At 34.6% G+C, this 19,347-nt stretch overlaps 1 protein-coding gene across 2 annotated transcripts; it reads right to left on the reverse strand.

Annotated features, from left to right (window-relative positions):
- Positions 1 to 3,159: 3,159 nt before the first annotated feature.
- LOC120635648 lies at positions 3,160 to 18,732 on the reverse strand. Of its 2 annotated transcripts, XM_039906701.1 has the most exons (7): positions 18,509 to 18,732; positions 18,248 to 18,418; positions 17,042 to 17,343; positions 14,593 to 14,906; positions 14,003 to 14,048; positions 8,404 to 8,727; positions 8,046 to 8,329 (listed from the first exon to the last, which is right to left on the reverse strand). In XM_039906701.1, exons 1-7 carry the CDS (start codon positions 18,538 to 18,540, stop codon positions 8,070 to 8,072), a joined length of 1,449 nt encoding a protein of 482 aa, XP_039762635.1. In that variant the 5' UTR covers positions 18,541 to 18,732; the 3' UTR covers positions 8,046 to 8,069. The 2 variants fall into 2 exon arrangements, with proteins under 2 accessions (XP_039762636.1, XP_039762635.1); XM_039906702.1 differs by lacking the exons at positions 8,046 to 8,329; positions 8,404 to 8,727 and adding an exon at positions 3,160 to 3,965 and having other exon boundaries at positions 18,509 to 18,728.
- Positions 18,733 to 19,347: the final 615 nt, after the last annotated feature.

Here is a 19,347-nt window from a genome sequence, read left to right on the forward strand (position 1 = left end):
AGCCCCAAAGTAAGCGTAGCTTGTGTTATGGGTACTGAGATAGCTGATGAATATTTTTTTATGAATATAATACACATAAATACTTATAATATACAGATAAACACCCAGACACTGAAAAACATTCATGCTCATCACACAAACATTTTCCAGTTGTGGGAATCGAACCCACGGCCTTGGACTCAGAAAGCAGGGTCGCTGCCCGCTGCGCCACTCGGCCGTCAATAAATAAATTATTGCCTATGTTACTTCATGATAGCTTAGCTTTCTTTCGGCGATGAAATGGGTAAAATCGGTCCATTACTTTCGGACCCTATTGGATACAAACAAAACAGCCAGTTATTAGTAAAGAAATATAGTATAATAACATTGCCATGTATGTACATTTATGATATTATAATTTTTGCAAAAGTAAACTTTTATTTATTTAAAAACTGTAGCAGTTAAAGTCGTATGCATAAACAACGCAACCCATACAGCAAAACAGCTCTTTTCTCAGAGCTTTTTCTGCAGCAGTCCACTTTTGTATAATCACCTTAATACATAATTGAGACGCGCGAATTTCCATTGTTCAAGCGGAAATTAAAGGAATTCATAATAGATAAAAGTTACTACGTGTCGGAGAACGTGGGGATAGGACTTGGAATCATACCAGTTTTCACTTATTACATTTGACATATAATCGAGTTTCCCCCTACATTTACTTGATACAGAATGAATGCTTGAGACGGTAATGCGTGAATGAATGAATGAATGAATATACTTTTATTGCACACCACAAAAAGTACATAGAACAAAAAGAAAAGTATAACAAAACAACGTATACAATTTGGCGGCCTTATCGCTACATATCAATTTCTTCCAACCAATCGCGAAGATATAAAACAGTTACAGAAAAAAGTTAGGTGGAGCATATATACATATTCCCATAAAATACATATTTCATTACTTAAAGATATAAATATAAAGACAAATAAATAACTACAATTATATATCTTTATAGATATAAAAGAGAAAGTGTGTGGCTGGACCGATTTCAATGAAACTTTCAGGGAATATCCGGATTGACCTGGCGAGTAATCCTGTAAAGTTTGGTGACGATCGGAGCGATCCTAATTGAACTGTCAAACTGTCAAATACAGCTTTTATTTACTATGATGATATTCTATTGTTGGGTGTACATGGGTGTAGATAATGATCTTCACCCGCTCGAGAAGAGAAAAGAAGAGAATGAATACGGAGAGAAATAAAAGATTTAATATATTATGAGACTTAAATTAAAAATTTAATGATGTAAGTTTATTATTTAAACAAAATAAAGCAAAATCTAGCCCGGCGAAGCGGGCTGGGTACGCTAGTAATATGAAATAATTATATTTACTGCTTCTACTTTTATACGGCTCAGGTACTGTTTACAATGTTGGCAACAAAACGAACCAATGTTAATACATATTTTACTATATTAGCTTCCGGTAAGTTATTTCACAAAATATATTGTTATTATTGTATTTGGAAAACATAAAATATTAATACAAGTATTATTACGAATCATATAAAGCAAAAAGGAACTATTAAAGCAATTCTGTATGAATGAATCTCGTAGTGACGTCACATCAACCGCTAACATACGCAATTAATGACACATAGATAAGGTGTTACATTAATTTGAAATGATTTTTATTATTATACCAACACGATTTGCATGCTGTTAAAGTCAAAGTCAAATATTTCAAATAGGCACATAGATGGCACTTTTGATGCGTACATTACATACTATATGTGTACATAGCAGTGAGTTTTGATGACGATAACTACATTCGTAAACTTAAAACTAAAGCTACGAGGTAAGCTGGTCTAAGCGCAGTTTGGTTAAGAGCTAACCATAATATATAAGACCTAACCTAACCTAACCTCTTTATATACAAAACGTATTATATTATATTAACACTTATTATATAATTGCAACACTTAATTTATTTATAATGTAACTAGCGTACCCAGCCCGCTTCGTCGGGTTAGATTTTGCTTTATTTTATTTAAACAATAAACTTACATCGTTAAATTTTTTATTTAAGCCTCATAATATATTAAATCATTTATTTCTCTCCTTATGCATTCTCTTCTATTCTCTTCTCGAGCGGGTGAAGATAATTATCTACACCCATGTACACCCAACAATAGAATATCATCATAGTAAATAAAAGCTGTATTTGACAGTTTGACAGTCCAAAAATAGGATCGCTCCGATCGTCACCAAACTTTACAGGATTACTCGCCAGGTCAATCCGGAGATTCCCTGAAAGTTTCATTGAAATCGGTCCAGCCGTTTCGGAGCCTATACGGAACATACCCACACACTTTCTCTTATATACCTATATATAGATTTATTTTATAAATATAACCTAAAATAAACTATGTAAAACTAAATAAAATCTAAAACGTTCTCGAAACCACCGCAGCGAGGCACAGTTCCTAAGATGCTGGCAGCATTGCCCCTTTGGATGGCCAAACTAATTCGTTGGCCAAGGTAACTGCCCGCTCTAGGGTCACCGGTAGACTCGATACAGTATTTCTGATTTTTTATTATTATTTTTTAATATAATCATAATTTTGCTGCTTTTATCACTTTTATTACTTTAATGGGCATGCACATTCCTAAAATGCATGGCAAGTGCTGAGCTGTACACCCTTCCTGTCTTTATATAATATGTTAATGTCACAAATTTTATATTTTTGTTTGACGCACTTAATTTTAATTAATATATCATATATATAGTTTATATAAAACGTAAGCTTACAGAAAAATCCTATTATAACATTAAGGATTATTTAAACGATAAAAAAGCTTGGGTGTGAATTGCTCTGGCTTCATAGCTTAATTTAAATTTACTGGAAGATGGTGATAACAAAAAAATAAATTTACCCGGCTAAGTTTGTTGTGGGCTCTTCTTAGACCAGGGCGCGTTTGGAACCCTCGTAGCTTTAGATTTAAGTTGGCGAACGAAGTTATCACCATCCCGTTACAATTATGTAAACAAATATGTATGAACGCTTCATAAGTGCCTGTGATAGGCCTACATGAATAAAGAAATTTTGAATTTTGAATTTGAATTTATATATATATATAGCAAGCGAAAAAACGGGTGTAAATTTTATTAATTTTTTATAACTTTTTCATTTCCTTTTGGAGCCAATTATGTAGTCCACGCAGACGAAGTGACGGGCAGAAGCTAGTGAAGAATAAACAGAGACTGCAAACAGTGGCGTGCATAGAGGGCATGCACGGGGTATGCAGATGATATAAAATGGACAAAAACTCCAGTACGATTAATAAATACTTACGGATAGGCTTTTAATAACTCTTACAACACCTATCCTTAAGTTTCTATAACTTGTACTAGAGATTTCCTTCATTTTATATCATCTGCATACACTGTACCTCTATGGACGCCGATGCAGACATTGTTACTATATTAATATAACATGTACTGTTTGTAACACTTAACATGAATAAATGTATTTTCTTTCTTTGTAACCCAAATTCGCAAAGAATTAGATAAATAGATAGCAGTAATTCCGCGCGCCCTACAGTTACACATATAACGCGTATTCCAGCAAGCGGTCCATTCAAGTAGCGGACAGCGCAAGATACAAGTTCCCGGCCACAGACTCCACTTGAATGACAAATTGTCTATTGTTGTCTGCCGTCTTTCCATCGACGCTGATTTGTCCTTTGAGGGCCTTGTACAGAAGCGAGGATCGATTTTCAAGACCATCATGTCTATTTTCTTCTGAGTGTTGCTGCGATGCCACGCCCTCGTTATATCCAGAACTCTGAGCCTTTATCCGCTCCCTGTACGCTCGGATTCGTTCTGCGCCCGTCTTCGCAGCATTCTTTACTCTCGGTATATTTTTCGCCCTTCGACACCTTGGGGGTCGTTTTGCTATTCTCTTTGGCATGGCGATATCTGTGGAGTGGACAAACGCACGAGTTATGTCTTTGACAAACAAAAAGTATGGTGAAAAGAGTTACAAATTACGAGATATATCTAAATTATGGAGGGTAGAGGTAAGGAGAGTCATCTTATATGGGAGTGTCCAGTTGTTGCGCTAAATAACAGATCAAAAATTCTCCACAATGGCGCTGGTGGATGCACAGGGTATGGTATGAATGTAGCAATCGTAGATGAGTTGAAGTATGCCGAGGTAAAAAATTTAATGTCATTATCGACTAAAGTTATTGAGAAAATTATTGAGAATTTCAACAACTTACGTTGTACAAAATATTGTGGTAAATATAACCTTACTTCCTTGTATCTCCATACTTCCTTGTTTATTTTTCAAGCCTACTCTAACAATATTTATATTTGGCGCTTCTTTTAAGAGTTACCCTGATGCAAATGTGGCGCCATCCTAATATAATACATTTTGACGACACTTTTTCATATACACAGATGACTCTCCTTACCTCTACCCTCCATAATCTAAATTTAAGAGAAAATGTCACTGCAATAAATTGAACATAAAAGCAAAAATAAACTTGCAATGTACTAGACTACATAAAAATAGATCATTAATTTAAAGGAAATAGTTTACAATTTTACAATAAACTACCAGTTGATATCTTTGAGATGTCTCTTAAAAAGTTTGTATTAAACGTAAGCTTAAAGAAAAGTCCTATTATAGTATGAAGGACTACGTCAACGATAAAAATGCTTGGTTGTAAATTATTGCTCTAACCAGGTTATATTATGAAAATTAAGCTTAATTTGCTAAACTCCGCGAAAAGCAGGAGAGTCTAAATAAATATACTAAGACAATACACACATCGCCATCTAGCCCCAAAGTAAGCGTAGCTTGTGTTATGGGTACTAAGATAGCTGATGAATATTTATATATGAATATAATATACATAAATACTTATAATATACAGATAAACACCCAGACACTGGAAAACATTAATGTTTATCACACAAACATTGGGAATCGAATTCACGGCCGGCCGCGAAAACCAGGGTCGCTGCCCACTGCGCCAAGCTTATGTCTGAGGTCTGTGTGGTGTTATTTATAATTTCTTCAATCCTTATACTCCACACCAAACAGATCTTCGGCAATGTACCCTCTACGCACGTTTCGCTCCGAAACCGGAGCATCCTCACGAGATTCTGACTTTACAATGAATAATCGTTTATCTTTACAATAATAAATACTGATTCTTTTGCTTTTCGCGGAGTATAGCAAATTAAGCTTAATTTTCATAATATTCTACTGCGGCGTTTGCAAGCGGAAGTGTAACTGCGAGAGCGCTCTGACATGGCGAGAGGTCCAGTGCTCTAACGAGAGCATTAAATATATGATTTAAACTTCTTTAGCTCCATCTCTATGTATATGTTTTCATATGTATTATATATACATACACATGCATATATTAATCTTTTAAATATATTAAAATGTATTATGGGTTTCCTTTGATATTTTTTTATTCTCATTATTGAAGTGAAACTCCTTTATCGGCGTTGGGAAAAACCGTCACATTTTTCGGTTACGCGTCACATTCTTCCGTTACGCGCTTCTTATATTTCTTATGATCACTCGTACATCACTATGTACTATCAATTGTGATGATTACACTGTGAGAAATTCGAATGTTTTAGTTCTATCTGAAACATTGACAGTGAAATAAACATCACTCAAATGCATCTCAAAATTTAAACAACTGAACACGAGACCAGAAGGTGTTTTAATATATCATTCTAATGATATTGTTAACATATTAACTTCGATACATTTATTCTTTGGTGATTTATGTATGGCTCGATGCCAAATGGAAAATGGGATGGAAATTTTGATTGTTGCACTACAAAGTCAAAATTCATTTATTTCAAGTAGGCCTAATATAAGCACTTTTGAAACGTCAAGTATGTCTGTTTGTAGTGACTCTACCACCGGTTCGGAAGGCAGGTTCTACCGAGAAGAAGCCGGCAAGAAACTCAGCAGTTGCTCTTTTCCAACATCGTTTTACAATTAAATTTTTGTTCTATCTTGTGTTAGTATTTCTGTATATATATATCTATAAATGTGTATATATCTCCTAATCAGAAGTTGGACGATATTATTAATTTTCTTCAACATTCATTGCTGTCACACATAAGTGCATACAAGCAGACTTTGCATCAGAAAAATCTTGGATTATATCTTTTATCAATTAAACGAAATTGTTTTTATTCGAAAGATCTAAAACGTCTTCGAAACCACCGCAGCGAGGATAAATTGAATTTATCCATGAATAACAATCCTCGAACGTCAACAACAAGATCCCGCACTACAACTGATGGAATTTTTACTAGGTTATTAAATTTTGTGGAATGTAAACAGTATATTTCATATTTCAGTTACCATGGAGCCATTTATATCATAACCATCACACCAACCAACTGACGTCCACTGCTGGACATAGGTCTTTTGTAGGGAGTTCCACAATCCACGGTCCTGGGCCGCTTGCCTCCAGCGACTCCCAGCGACTCGCCTGATGTGATCTGCCCACCTCGTTGGGGGCCGACTTACGCTGCGTTCCCGGTGCGGGGTCACCATTCCAGCACCTTACGACCCCAACGTCCATCGGTTTATTGTTTATTGTTATTAGGTACACAAAACAGGTAATAACTAAAAGTAGATCTAAATATAAGTAATAACAAGTTTTGTTCTAAGCTACAACCCAAAGTATGTGTACACAACTTGGAATTAAATTAAACAGAAAGTAAAGATAAAATTAAAGTTGAAACAAAAAAGAAACACTTAAATAATAATATATATATTATTTCCCTAAAGATTATGTGGAATAGTGCTTATAAATTGATTTTTAAAAATATTTATCCTTCTGTTAAAAATGTCAATATTACGATTACTTGATACTAAATCATTATAAAGGCGGCACATGAGCGGCGGTTCTCCGAGCTATGTGCCACTTCAGCTTCGCGACTCGCTGAGCTATGTCTTATACAGATCTCCTCATTCCTGATTTGATCACGTAGATACTCCTAACATTGCCCTCTTCGCTCGCTGACTCTGAAGCCCATAGGGCCTCATAAGAAGGCTCCATTAATAACAAATATATATAAAAATTTGGAAAATCCAAAAGTGCACGACTCATAATGCTCATTTAATTATCAAATATTGAAAAAAAAAAAAAAAAAAAAATTTAAAACTACTAGGAAATTGATGCACATCAGGCGCCCCTGGTGGAATAAAATGTACATAATATCTATAGATATAGATATATCACCATCAATGTTAGTTTTTTATTAATTGCAATTAAACTACACTGAATTAATTAATCATTCGCATTCAGTGACCTCAATCGTCGATTAGAATTATTAAAAAAAAAATTTAACTCAAATAATGGATTTTTTCAGTGTTTTCGGGTTTCACACATGACGGACAGGAAAATTTTTTGACCTATTTTGGTGTGTTTTTCCAATTCTATTGCAGTAAATCAATTTTTTTAAAAGTATGGAATTTTATCTTCATTAAATTATCTCGACAATAGTATGCAAAATATCTTGATTCCGTGAACTAACAACACAACAACAACTAACTAATAATAAAAATAGCCGCCGAAATGAGGCGAAAAAAATTTTTCGATCGTAAAGCACTCTCTGATGCTTCGCATCATGAGTCGTGCAATAATGTTAATAGTAAGGTTAAATAAAATAGTTGTTTTATTTGTATCTATGATAATAAAAGCCATTTGTTAAACTTTATCTAATTTAACTTTATTCAACCAATTCCTGTCAATTTGCATATAGTAGATCATATTTCGAAAAATAAGGTCATAAAGAAGTTTTACTTCTTAAATCAAAATCAAATCAAATCAAATTCTTTTATTTGCATAAAACATTGTAGGTATACATGTTTAGTCATAATATATGACATGCAAATCTTAATTTAAACAAATTCATTTATGTAATAACTAAATAAACATCAAAATAATCAAAATAATCGGCTGAATATAATAAAATTTCATTAATTTTACTGTGCGGAATAATAAACATGTACACTATTAAGTATGTACACTAGTACACGCAAACATTTTTTTTTCGGGTTCTAAACTCTTTTGCACGCTCTGCGCCTGATTTTTTTCGCTTATTTACTGTAGAGTATCCCTTCTTTTTCCTAGCTCTATACTCTTGCATTCGCTCTGCAGCTGTTTTTGGATGACCATGGCTTGTTGGAGTGTTTGATGCACTGAGTTCTGAACAATGCCGATGACGGACCTCAACTTGTACAGCATTCGAAGATTCCTCAGGATTTGTGGATATTTCCATCGTTGAATCTAAAAAAATTGATTAATCAATTTACTAAATAAATTATTATAATTTTGATCGTAGATAACTGAAAAACCTTTACCTGCTGATTGGATCTTCGCTTTTTTTCGGATTCTATACTCTCTTGCACGCTCTGCGCCTGATTTCTTATGTTTTTGATGATTCACTAATAGAGTTTTCTTCTTTTTCCTAGCTCTATACTCTTGCATTCGCTCCGCAGCTGTTTTCGGATGACCACGGTGGATTGGAGAAAGATAACTCGTTGCTTGAGTTTCATTCACACAGACATGGCTTCTTGTAGTGACTGACGCACTGAGTTGTGAACAATGCCGATGATGGACATCCATTTGTACAGTAATTGCATTTGAAGATTCCTCTGGATTTGTTAATTTTTCCATCGTTGAATCTAAAAAAAAATGTGTGCGTGTACTAGTTTACACACGTAAGAAGTAAAACTTCTTTATGACCTTATTTTTCTATAAATGATCTACCATATGTATCTTTACAGAAATTGGTTCAATAAAGTTAAAAATTAGATAAAGTTTAACAAAAGGGTTTTATTATCATAGACGTTTCATTTTACCTCATCTATACTTATAATAAAACTGTATATAAACAGTGGCGTGCACTTCAGATATGTACAAAAGCACTGCTTACCCTGAAATTTTATATATAACTCGTATATAAGGAGATTTTTTGCCATTTTTATGCAATTGACCTACTGTATGCATACCCTGGTAAGGAACCCTGTGCACGCCACTGTATATAAAAGATTTCCGTACATATAATATATTTAAAAAAAAAGGGGGGTGATGCTTTTAATCGATACTGTAGCAGTACTGCGGGCACATTGCCGAAGATCTGTTAGGTGCGGATTATTAAGATTTTAGAAATTATAAATTATCATGAAATATCAGATTTCAAAATATACCACGTAATTCCGCTAAATAATGCCTGCTTTTATACAATATCTAACCAGGTTGCTCTTCTAATAACTTTAAATGATATAGTGAGAAGGTGATAAAAAAGTGAACACACGGCTAAGTTAGTTGTGGGTTAGTTGGTAGCATGGCAAGTTTGGAACCCTCGTAGCTTTGGTTTAAAGTTTACGAATGAAGTAACCGCCATCAAATTTTACATGTTATGTTTTTTTTAAAAATTCCACTACAAGTTAGACCTCCACTGCAATGTCACCTGGTGATAAGTGATGATGCAGTCTAAATTGGTAGCGGGCTAACCTGTTAGGGACTATGGTAGTCATACCCCTAATCGGTTTCTACGCGTCTGCTGCACGTCTTTGTCGGTAGGGTGGTAACTAGCCACGGCCAAAGCCTCCCCCCAGACCAGAGTAGAGGAAATTCAGAAATTATAAATTCCCGAATTGTGCCGCTGTCGTTAATCGAACACGGTACCTCCTTAAATTCACAACGCTCACCGTTGCGACAGGGATCGGAATGTACGCATCAAACGTATTTTCTAATTTTGAACTTTATGAAAACGGTAAAATAAATTCGCCATTCTTCCATAGTTTAATATATGAATACTTCGATTGCGAGCTAGCAAATCTTGTACGAAAGTTACTCAGAATTGGTCGGTACAAGCTAAACACCTTTCGTCTTGACAATGTAATCCATGTTTGTTTGTTTGTTACCTTTGCAAGACTCAGCCGTTGGACAGATCTGGATAAAATTTAACACACATGCACTTTGCATCCTGGAGATGGATATAGGATAATATTTCACCCGGACCAGCTGCTGTTAACTAGCGAAATTACAAAAAAACGAGTGTACTTTGAAACTGTGAAACTTCTTTAGCCCCATCTCTATATGTGTACGTGTAAATTAAAACCGAAATAATAGTTCACAGGCTTCAGAGGTGCATTACGTATTGTGTTTGAGACTTATCTGTGAAACCGAAACGCTAATTGTTTTTGAGTAAACCTCTGCCATAATAGCTTTTACTGAAATAAATCAGATATAGCCCTAACATCACGTGTCAAATTAAAATCGTGTGACTCCTATCACTTTATTAGGTACGCGTCGCGTAGCGTAGGTACTATGCGCGTGTCGGTCTTTTGTCTTCAATAGGGTTGTCACAAGTAAACACTTAGAAAGTTTTGAATTAGTTTGTATGGATAAATATACTACGACAATACACACATCGCCACCTAGCCCCAAAGTAAGCGTAGCTTGTGTTATGGGTACTAAGATGACTGATGAATATTTTTATGAATTATATATACATAAATCTTACTACTTAGAAAATACATATAAACACCCAGACACTGAAAAACACTTAATCACACAAACATTTTCCCGTTGTGCTTGTGGGAATCGAACCCACGGCCTTGGACTCAGAAAGCAGGGTCGCTGCCCACTGCGCTAGTCGGCTGTCGAAATAAATATGCATAGATATGCTTCTTTTGTTTTTATATTTTTACGAGGCGATTCCTAATGACAGTAGCGTGCACTAGGCTTCTTACCAGGGTATGCGTACAGTTGAAAGATTGCCAAAAAGGCCATAAATCCTCCTACTATCGAGTTATATATAAATTTTAGGGTAGGCAGTGCTTTTTGAATGTACGAAGTGCACGCCACTGCTAATGAAATATACTAAAGCATCAATAAATATAATTTCGTAATTAAGTTACACGTTGTACATACACACGCATTTTATATGTAAAATATGTACATTAGATATGATTATGATGTATTATTACTTAAAAAGTATTTAAATTTAAGATATGCTTTAATTTATTAAAAAACTTGTAACAGGAAAAAAAAAAAAAAAAAGAAAGTCTACTACATATATTTAAATTTACTATGGGTTTCCTTTTATAATTGTTTTCAGGTTTAACAGATTGCTTTCAACAACATCCTTGCTACAATAATTATTCCGTCTCGCGATAGATGAATATAATTTAGTAAATTATTATTGAATGATAATAAAATAAAATAAAATTTCAATTCAAATTCTTTATTTGGAAAATAAATGGTAGTTACACTTTTGATATAACGTTTTTGTGGTTCACATCGACGTCCTAATATTGAGGTAAATTAAAAAGCATAATATAAAGTATTATGTCAGTATAGGTAATTAGGTATACATGAAGTTAAATATTTTGTGCACTGAAAAATTCTTGAAATTTTGTAAGAGCTATTTCTTCAAAGGCTGTTTGTATCTTCTCAGTAGTGAAATCCGTATATTTTGTGGTAGCAGGTTGAAAATCCGAATGCACATTGCATTACAGCTTTTTAAATAGGTCTTTAAAGCTCTATAAAATTCTTTCTGGATTTCTAACATTTAGGGTATTTGTCATCAGCTTTTAAAAATAAATGTTGAATTAAAGCCGAAATCCAAAGAGTGGAATGCCGCATATGAGAAGAGGGAGGAAGTAGACAAGGAAAAGGGAGGGAGAGGGAGAGATAGAGAGAGACATTTAAAGGACGGTTATCAAACGCGCCCAATGTCGAGGTTAGAATGCCGCGTGTTAATAGAGAGAAAAAATAGACAAGGAAAAGGGAGAGAGAGAGAAAGAGACAAGTAAAACGTCAGAAAATGAAACGCACTCAATGTCTATCGTTGAATGCTGTGCTTTAATAGAGAGCGAAAATAAACAAGGAAAACGGAGAGAGAGAAAGTGACAAGAAAACGACACAGATTAAAACGCAATCAATGTCGAGAGAAGAATGCCGCGTTTTAATAGAGAAAGGAAATAGACAAGGAAAGGGAGAGAGAGAGACAGGGACACGAAAACGACAGAGAATGAAACGAAAAAGAGGGAGAAAATAGACAAGCAAAAAGGAACGTAATATGAGATACACACTCACCTTCGTTCATTATAGGATGATTGGCTCTCACTACGAGTAGGTTTAATATCTCTCCATGAATATGTCGTCACATACTTTTTATGCACAATCACACACTTTTTATGCACAATTACTTAGTGTCTTGTCGCGGGGCTACGCTTCCATTTACCGAGTCAGTGGCACATTTGATATTATTCACCCGAATATTCACAAAATATAAACTAAATAACTAATGCACAATTGTATTCACTTCTAACGTACAATAAATATTAATTTAATAAATTGTCCAAGAACGAAATAATCAAGAAATCACCGTTCGCGTAACGCTGCAAAACTCGTAAACAAATGCTGTTCTCTCCATCTCCTACAGTGCGACTACACTGTGTGCTTACCTCTCTCTCTTGCCCCTACAATAAAACGAAGCGAAACACTCTCTCTCTCTCTCTCTCTTTCTATCTTCTCTACCTTCTTTTGTTTTGGAGAGTAAACTGGTGTATGCGTGACGTGAGCGTTACGAAAAGTGTGATCGAGCGAGGTGAACGGGAGTTGAGAGGATATAAGTATCAGTGAAGATAGAAAGAGAGAGAGTAACGTTTCATATATCACTGTGCACGAGAAAGGCAGCGCACTTTTTCTTTTCTCTTAGCAATTTCTCTTTTCTTTCTCTCTTTCTCTCATTCCATTCTTTTCTTTCTTCTCGTGCGATCTATAAAATGGAGTCATTGAAAGATAAATTTAAAGATGTTAAAATAATGACACTCTATAGCCAATACATATTTGAAAATTTAATGTATGTTCACAAAAATATATCAAAATTTAAAAGAAAATGTGACTGCAATAATTTGAACGTTAGAAGCAAATATAAACTTGCAGTGCAGTACACTAGACTACACAAAATAAGCAATTCATTTAAAGGAAATTGTATACAATTTTACAATAAATTACCGGTTGATATCTTGGGGATGTCACTAAAGAAGTTCAAAGTTTGTATTAAGCGAAAGCTTATAGAAAAGTCCTATTATAGTATAAAGGATTACGTAAACGATAAAAAAGCTTGGGTGTAAACAATTGCTCTAACCAGGTTGCTTCTTAAATATTTTCTAATGACAATGTGAGATGGTGATAACAAAAAGAACACCCGGCTAAGTTTGTTGTGGGCTTCTTCTTAGACCAGGGCGCGATTGGAACCCTCGTAGCTTTAGTTTTAAGTTTACGATTGTAGTTATCGCCATCACTACTCACTGCTATGTACACATTTTGTATATAATAACGCATCAAAAGTGCCATCTATGTGCCTATTTGAATAAAGAAATATTTGACTTTGACTTTGACATAGCCAAGTCTATTGTCTCTGTCTTACGATAAACCATAGTTACTACTGATGTATCCGATAATGAAAATATTATTTTATGAAAACCCATAATAAACTTGGAATAATTGTAGAAAATAAATGTGTATATATATATAAAAGAAAGTTGTGTTAGTTTAACAGTTATTTACAGTTTAGGCAGTTTTTTCATCTAGTGGTAAGTGATGATGCAGTCTAAGACGGCAGCGGGCTAACCTGTTAGGGTGTAAGTAAGTCATACCCCTAATCGGTTTGTACGCGACGTCGCACTAAAGCGCTTAGCGGCACGTCTTTGTCTGTAAGGTGGTAACCAGACACGGCCAAAGCCTCCCAGACCAGACCAGACCAGAGAAAATTCAGTAATTTTAAATTCCCCCATAGTCCCCACCTCCTACTTAAATTCACAGCGCCAGAGAGGTTTTTCAAAAATATAAGCTTGGTGTTAGAATTGACCCGGACTGGCTCTGTCACAAAAAGTTCTACTACTGCAAAGTACTTAAGGGGGTCTTGCTACAAATACTCACCAGGTGTCACATGGTCTCCGGAGAAACTGGCATCATCCGGTTCCAACTGAAAACACAAATGTGTTGTTAAAACACCTAAACCTTAACAAAATAAACCTTACTAATATCTTAGGAAGTGGTGGGAGCCCAGTGGGTAGGAGCTCAACTTCACTATTGGGGAGCCGAGTTCAAAACCCAGAACACACCTCTTACTTCCCTTTAAAACATCACTTGATTCAACGGTGAAGGAAAGCGTAACAAACAAATTTACATTGACATTTATAATATTATGCAAGTATAGTATAGTACAGTATAGTATAGTACAGTATAGTATAGTACAGTATAGTATAGTACAGTATAGTATAGTATAGTACAGTATAATATAGTACAGTATAGTATAGTATAGTACAGTATAGTATAGTATAGTAGGGATTCAATGACAAATTTGTATGGAACCTAAAAATCACTGTATGACACACAAACACACATGACACGGACACATGGTTCCAATCCAACCACTTCCAGTCTCACCTATTTCTTGCAGTTCTGAATAACAACCACAACGGAATCCACAAGCATGTATAAATACAAATAAAAATTACTAAACTCACTTTTATCTTTGTGTCATTATGCTGTATAGATAAATGTCGATTCTGTATTATTTCTGTGTGTTCAGTTAAGACTTGTTGCTGTCGCACCTGGACTATGTCTTTGCTCAAGATCAGTTCAGTCTTAATTGGCTTTAACAGGTCTCTCTCTCTGCTGTCGGACTCCTCTTTTGGAAAGATGAAGTCACTGTCTTCGCATTCTTTATCAAACGTGATCTCCAGGTCTTCTAAGATTTCCATCTTGGGTATTATGAGATATTCAGTGTGTGTCTGCTCGGGTGGGCCCTCAATGTTTTGGTACGGAACTTTAGGCATTTCTGTAAATATGTACAGTCAAGTTAGATTCATGGACATTGCGCCTGCTAAGTGGGCCACACCTAACCTAACCTATGTGACATTTAATAACAGATGCTGTGGCCAGCTCTTTGTAACCCAACTATCAATATACGGGTTCTTATGTGACGATTTTACCAGTTAACTCTTACTTCAAGCATTTATTAACTTTTATTCCAAAAATCAATTGAATTAATATTGATATTCGATCATTGAGACTTTTTATTAGTCAAATTCACCAAAAGTAACTAAAATTTTGGCCTAAATCGAACTGAAATAGTTGGGTTTAGACTCATAATCAATCACAAAGTTCTTGACGAACCAATGAAGATATTTGAGATTAAAATTGTCTTGAGATGATCATACATAATTTAAAAAATCGACTTTCAATATGGTGTATATTATTCTACAAGTAAAGCCCCAGGTTTGTGTCCCATCTTACGCCACCTACTAAAGTTACAAATATATATATATTGAGGGAATTGTGAAAAAATATTTAATTCGCAACTTGGTAGTGGTGAACATCTTGAATTTTTAAATTGGTAATAGAGTTTATTATTTCACTAGTCAAGTCCTTTCGTTCTATACCCATATTGAGGGAGTTGTGAAAAAATATGTAATCCACCATTTAGTTACGACGGGGGGGGTTAAAAAGGGTTTATCCGTTTGGGAACTACGACGCTGACACACACAGACACAAAAGAAATCCTGTGCGATTTTTTCACACACGGCAGAAGTGTAACTTCTGAAAAGTAGCCTACGAGAGATTGACGTGGATGTAGAGTATCAGAACTATTAGGATAAATGTAAGGTTTTTTTTTTAGTTTCCATGGTAACAAGAATAGATAAAAAAATGTATAATGTTTTCTATCAAACTCTGTCCTATACATTTATGTTTTTGTTTCTTTATCTAGATATTATTCGGTTTCCTTGGTAACTTAAATACGAAACAAAATGTGTTATGTATTCTATCTCATTCCCTCGCATACATGTGTCGTCTATAAATCTGTCTCTTTCTTGATTGTCAAGCATTTCGTTACATCGAGTTTAAAATCACAACGGTTCTAATTTCCCTTCAATAATTATTATAACACAAAGCAATACAATATAACCCCGTAGTGCAGTGCGTGCGCGGAACCTAAGGGTTCTGTGGAACACCATTTAGGAATCTCTGATGTAGAACATGGTAGCAATCATTTTATTTGAAGCGTAGAATCAAAATGAATAACTTTCTCGGAAATTCTCGGACACGTTCCCTAGAATTTTTTGCGGTTTTTTCAACTTTTTTTTCGCCAGCATTATAGATTTTTTCAACTTTAGTTTTTGGCATAATTGGAGTTTACTCCTCCAAATCGATTTTCATATATAAGGCGCCCGGTATGAGAAAAATGTGAGGAGTAAAATCTACTGATGAATGACCTCGTTACGTTTTCGCTTTGCGACGTTGCATGCCCGGCAACTGTGACGCGCAAACATGCAACGTCGCTTTCGTTTAATTAACTTATTTTTCCTGTTTAAGTTACCAAGGAAACCGACTATTATCTAGGTAAAGAAACAAACAAATGTATGGGACAGAGGGAGACAGAAAACATTATACATTTTTTTTTCCTATTCTAGTTACCATGGAAACTAAATATTAAACATTACATTTATCCTAATAGTTCTGATACTCTACATCCACCTCAATCTCTCGTAGGCTACTTTTAAAAAGTTACACTTCCGTCGTGTGTGAATAAATTGTACAGGATTTTTAATTTACCCTTCCTCAAATAAACTATTTTTGTGTATGTTTCGACAATCGTACTTAAAGAGTAAACTCCAGTCGTGCGTCAGAGCTGACACACACTTTTTTTTTAATTAATTTGTTTTAATAATCAACACACTTTATACTAAAACTTTCCGACACGTAGGCGCAAACACATGCATTATACACATGGAGTCTGATGTGTTCTATCTCATTCTCTCACCGGCTGAAACCTATACATTTATGTGTTTGTGTCTCTATGGACTTATTTTTTCGGTTCATAGAGTTTGAAATCACAACGATTGTAAAGAAGTTTTACTTCAAAAACTTAAAACACCCCGTTGTATTGCATCGGGCTTAAAAATAATCATTTACCAGCGTCGGTACTGTTTGTTTCATGTTGCAACAAGGTGTTTGGCCTCGCACATATAGCATGCTTCTCATGTATGACTTGCCGAGCTTCACAATTCGTTATGGGTTGATTTTGGTTCACCTGGAGTTGGGGCTGACTAGTAATTACTTGTTCACAATTTGTATTAAAATAGACAGTTTCTGTATCATTTTCAATTGATGTCGTCGTCAATGTATCTTCCTGCAATGATTCATGTTCAGCGTGAAGCTTTCTAACTTTTAATCTGTCTCTGTACCTTTTAGAACGTTCAGCGTTCTTTTGTCTTCTGAAATAAATCAAATTTTTATATAAATACTAGCTGTTACCGGCTTCCTACGCCCTTATTGTTTTTTTATAATAGATATACTGAGACAAAGACACATCACCATCTAGCCCCAAGTTGAGCGTAGCTAATGTTATAGGTACTAAAATGACTGATGAATATTTTTTATGAATAATATACATAAATACTTTTAATATGTTTGTATGATTAACATGATTGTTTTTCAGTGTCTGGGTGTTTATCTGTATATTATAAGTATTTATGTGTATTATATTCATCAAAATATTCAACAGCTATGTTAGTACACATAACAAAAGCTACGCTTACTTTGGGGCATGATGGCGATGTGTGTAATGTCATAGTATATTTATTTATTTTATATAAGATATACACCCAGCACTGATAAAACATTCATGTTCATCACGCAAACATTTTCCAGCTGTGGGAATCGAACCCACAGCCTTGGACTCAGAAAGCAGGGTTGCTGCCCACTGTGCCAATCTGCCGTCGGACTACTTTGGTTACAAAGTAGCCTATGTTACTCTGTCTTTTTAACTAACTCTATGCCAAAAATTAAATGTTCCCCTTTCTGAATTTTCGGGTTAAGGCCATAGTCTAACACCTTTGCCAAGTGCTGATCAGTGGACTTCACACATCATCGAGAACTTTTCAGGCATGCAGTGGTCCTCACAATGTTTTCCTTAACTGTTTAAGCGAGTGATATTTAATTATTCGTCGCCTCGGCGCTAGTCACTAGGCTACCACCGCTTTAACTTTGTGCCTTTTTTTTAGTTGAAAATTTATAATTAAGAAATATTAATTGAATCTGATTAGGTTTTTATTTACCACAGAACTAGCCCCGCTGTAATTGTAGAAAGAAAAATCTGTAGGTTACACTTTAACATACCTGGCAAGAATTAACGTTTCACTTAGTTCTTTTATTTTTTGATTTTCCCGGTATTGTTGTTGGCATTGAGCATTTGTTTTTGGTATTTTTTTAGGATTCGAAAGTTGTTTTTGGATTTTTTTTCTCATTCTGTACTCTTTTTGACGCTGGGCAGATGTTTTCACTATCTTCCTTTAATTTACGTAAATAGAAAATATTTTATATTCGATTAGAAAGAGAAAATACTTGTATAAAATTAAAAAATTGTTATTTTTGACTTACTTTTCTAAGTTTGTATTTGCAGCAGCTTCCATTTCTTGATTCTCCGTTAAAATAATAATTATTCGGAGATTGAATACGTATTCGGAAATAAAACAATGGTAAAAACTGCCTTTTTACTTGGCAAAAATTTTAGTAAATAAAAACCACAGACCAGTAAATAAATATATAAATAATAGGAGGGTAACTCTGAGCACAGACTGTTTGATACTGAATTGGTTTGGAGGTTTTTGGTTATTTCGGTTTTTTGGAAGTTCTTTCTCTGAGACTTTTTATTACTTTTCATTTCCTGAGAAAGGTTGAAGCATAAATAAATAAAATAGAATATGTAACTGACCTCTATTTAAACTATAGCGTAGTATAGTCAGTGGAATTAGCACTCTCAGCTCTGTGGTCTCCTTTCATGTTAACTTGATGCGTGAATTGATTGGCTATGCTAGAATACTACATAGAGTACCTAGTCATTCCTAAACTAACCAGTTGATATCTTGAAGATGTCTCTTGGAAAGTTCAGTTTGTATTAAACGTAAGCTTATAGAAAAGACCTATTAGGTGTAAAATATTGCTCTAACTGTGTTTATATGTATTATATTCTAAGTATTTATTTATAATATTCATCAGTCATCTTAGCACACATAACACAAGCTACGCTTACTTTGGGGCTAGATGGCGATGTGTGTATTGTCGTAGTATTTATTATTATTTATATATCAGCACTAGAACTATATGTTTGTGTGTGTCATTGCGTGTGTCTATGTGTTTGTCTGTTTGATTATGTGTGCCTGTTACTATGGAATCGTAACAGGCACACATAAAAATATTTTGAATGGAATAAAATATTT

This window comes from Pararge aegeria, chromosome 27 (assembly GCF_905163445.1).
Source record: "Pararge aegeria chromosome 27, ilParAegt1.1, whole genome shotgun sequence".
Classification (NCBI taxonomy): Eukaryota; Metazoa; Arthropoda; class Insecta; order Lepidoptera; family Nymphalidae; genus Pararge; species Pararge aegeria.